Source organism: Capsicum annuum, unplaced genomic scaffold (assembly GCF_002878395.1).
Source record: "Capsicum annuum cultivar UCD-10X-F1 unplaced genomic scaffold, UCD10Xv1.1 ctg83172, whole genome shotgun sequence".
Lineage (NCBI taxonomy): Eukaryota > Viridiplantae > Streptophyta > Magnoliopsida > Solanales > Solanaceae > Capsicum > Capsicum annuum.
The window spans coordinates 1-1,626 of NW_025894020.1; the positions used below are offsets into that span (position 1 = coordinate 1).

At 30.1% G+C, this 1,626-nt stretch overlaps 1 protein-coding gene across 1 annotated transcript; it reads right to left on the reverse strand.

The window, feature by feature from the left end:
* Positions 1-124: 124 nt before the first annotated feature.
* Positions 125-1,204, reverse strand: LOC107852223 (flower-specific defensin). Its single transcript, XM_016697274.2, has 2 exons — positions 1,047-1,204; positions 125-592 (listed from the first exon to the last, which is right to left on the reverse strand). The coding sequence occupies exons 1-2, from the start codon at positions 1,108-1,110 to the stop codon at positions 336-338; spliced, it is 321 nt and encodes a 106-aa protein (XP_016552760.1). The 5' UTR covers positions 1,111-1,204; the 3' UTR covers positions 125-335.
* Positions 1,205-1,626: the final 422 nt, after the last annotated feature.

Genomic DNA, 1,626 nt, shown 5'->3' on the forward strand with positions numbered 1-1,626 from the left:
ATTTTATCTATTTCCGTCACATTTAAAGTTTATCTCCTACTTTAGATCACCCTATATTTCAATCAGAACTAAACATCTTTGCTTGTAATGATTCGTGACAAAAATTGATCAAATGAACATAATATAGATTTCACACATACAGATCGTAGACAGTCTTTTTTCATTAAAACACACACAAAACTTAATATAAGATACATAAAGGATTGATGTGTCACAACTTATTTAATGTGTCAGATGGCTACTGTGAGCCAAGAACACAACACTATAAGTTATCTTTTTAAGAAAGGCAATACGTCATTAATTATGTGTGACACAAAATTTATAATCAAACATAATTACTCCTTGAGAAACTCTTCTTCAAGCAATTCTGCTTCCACAGTTTTAGTATCCTGAACCAAAATAGTTCCAGCATCATTAGGAATATTGTCAAATACACAAAGCTTAGTGCATAGGCAGTTCCTTTGGAGTTTGCTACAATGACCATCTTGAAAGTTGTCCTTCTCGATACAAACTTTTCTACATGAAGAGTCGATCCAACATAATCCTTGGAAATATTTGCTTTTTGTTTTGCAAATGTTCTGACCTTGCACCCCTACAATCAATCACGAGTTGTTACAAATGTTTGAAAAGAAAGACACGTAATCAAACCAAATATATACAAAACAACTTTAAAGTGTGAATCATCTCACTGTTCCTAAAGATCAAGTATTACTTCCAATAGTACATATACAAGTTTTATCAAGATTAATTAGCCACTAGACTATAAGTTCATAAAAGTGAAGACCACATTTGAAAATGTATGTGGTGATTTATCCAAAAAATAAATTGTTTGAAAGAATCAACAATAATGGTTAATGCAAACACTATATATTTTCCAGTCTTTATGTCTTTTTTAAATGGTTCGTTGTCTATTTAGTTACATGTTTTTATTACGATTTCATAATAGACCTAGAGATCCTAGCCCTATTTTTTGACTTAAAAATATTAGAGTAATACTACACATTATATTATTTGAGGTTTTAGAGGAATAAAAGATAAAAACAAACCATGGGCAACAAAGAGTGTCATTGCCAGAACCTGAAATGCCATGAAGTAAATGGAACGAACCATAGTCTCTTTGAATGAGTAAAAAAGTTTGCAAATGCTTTTTTAAATAATAAGAAATATTGCAATTTAGAGTTGTGAATGAACACTGTCACAATGAAGGCATTTATACTCACTGAGATAAGAATAAAACCAAAAAAGATACTATTTTCCTTTTTAATCCATTTTATTTTTGTTTTTCCGTAATACTTTAATTTCAACTTTTTACTGACATGTTTAGACCAAACAATTAAAGAATATTTTGGTACAATTGACAGAACTTTAATTTAGAACCACATAATTCAAAAGTCTTATTTTTTTAAACTCCGTATTAAGTTAAATTAGGTCGGAGGAACCAATATTTAGTGGGCCTAGCAAAGGTTGTTGAACATTTTATCACGCTTATTACATTTAAGACATACGTTGTATAAGACTCCACCATCTTACATATTACATGGATGACATAAGTTGATAAGACTCCACCATCTTTTCAAGACATGTATTTGTGAAAATTGGTAGGAACTGAAATAAGATAAATGGTCG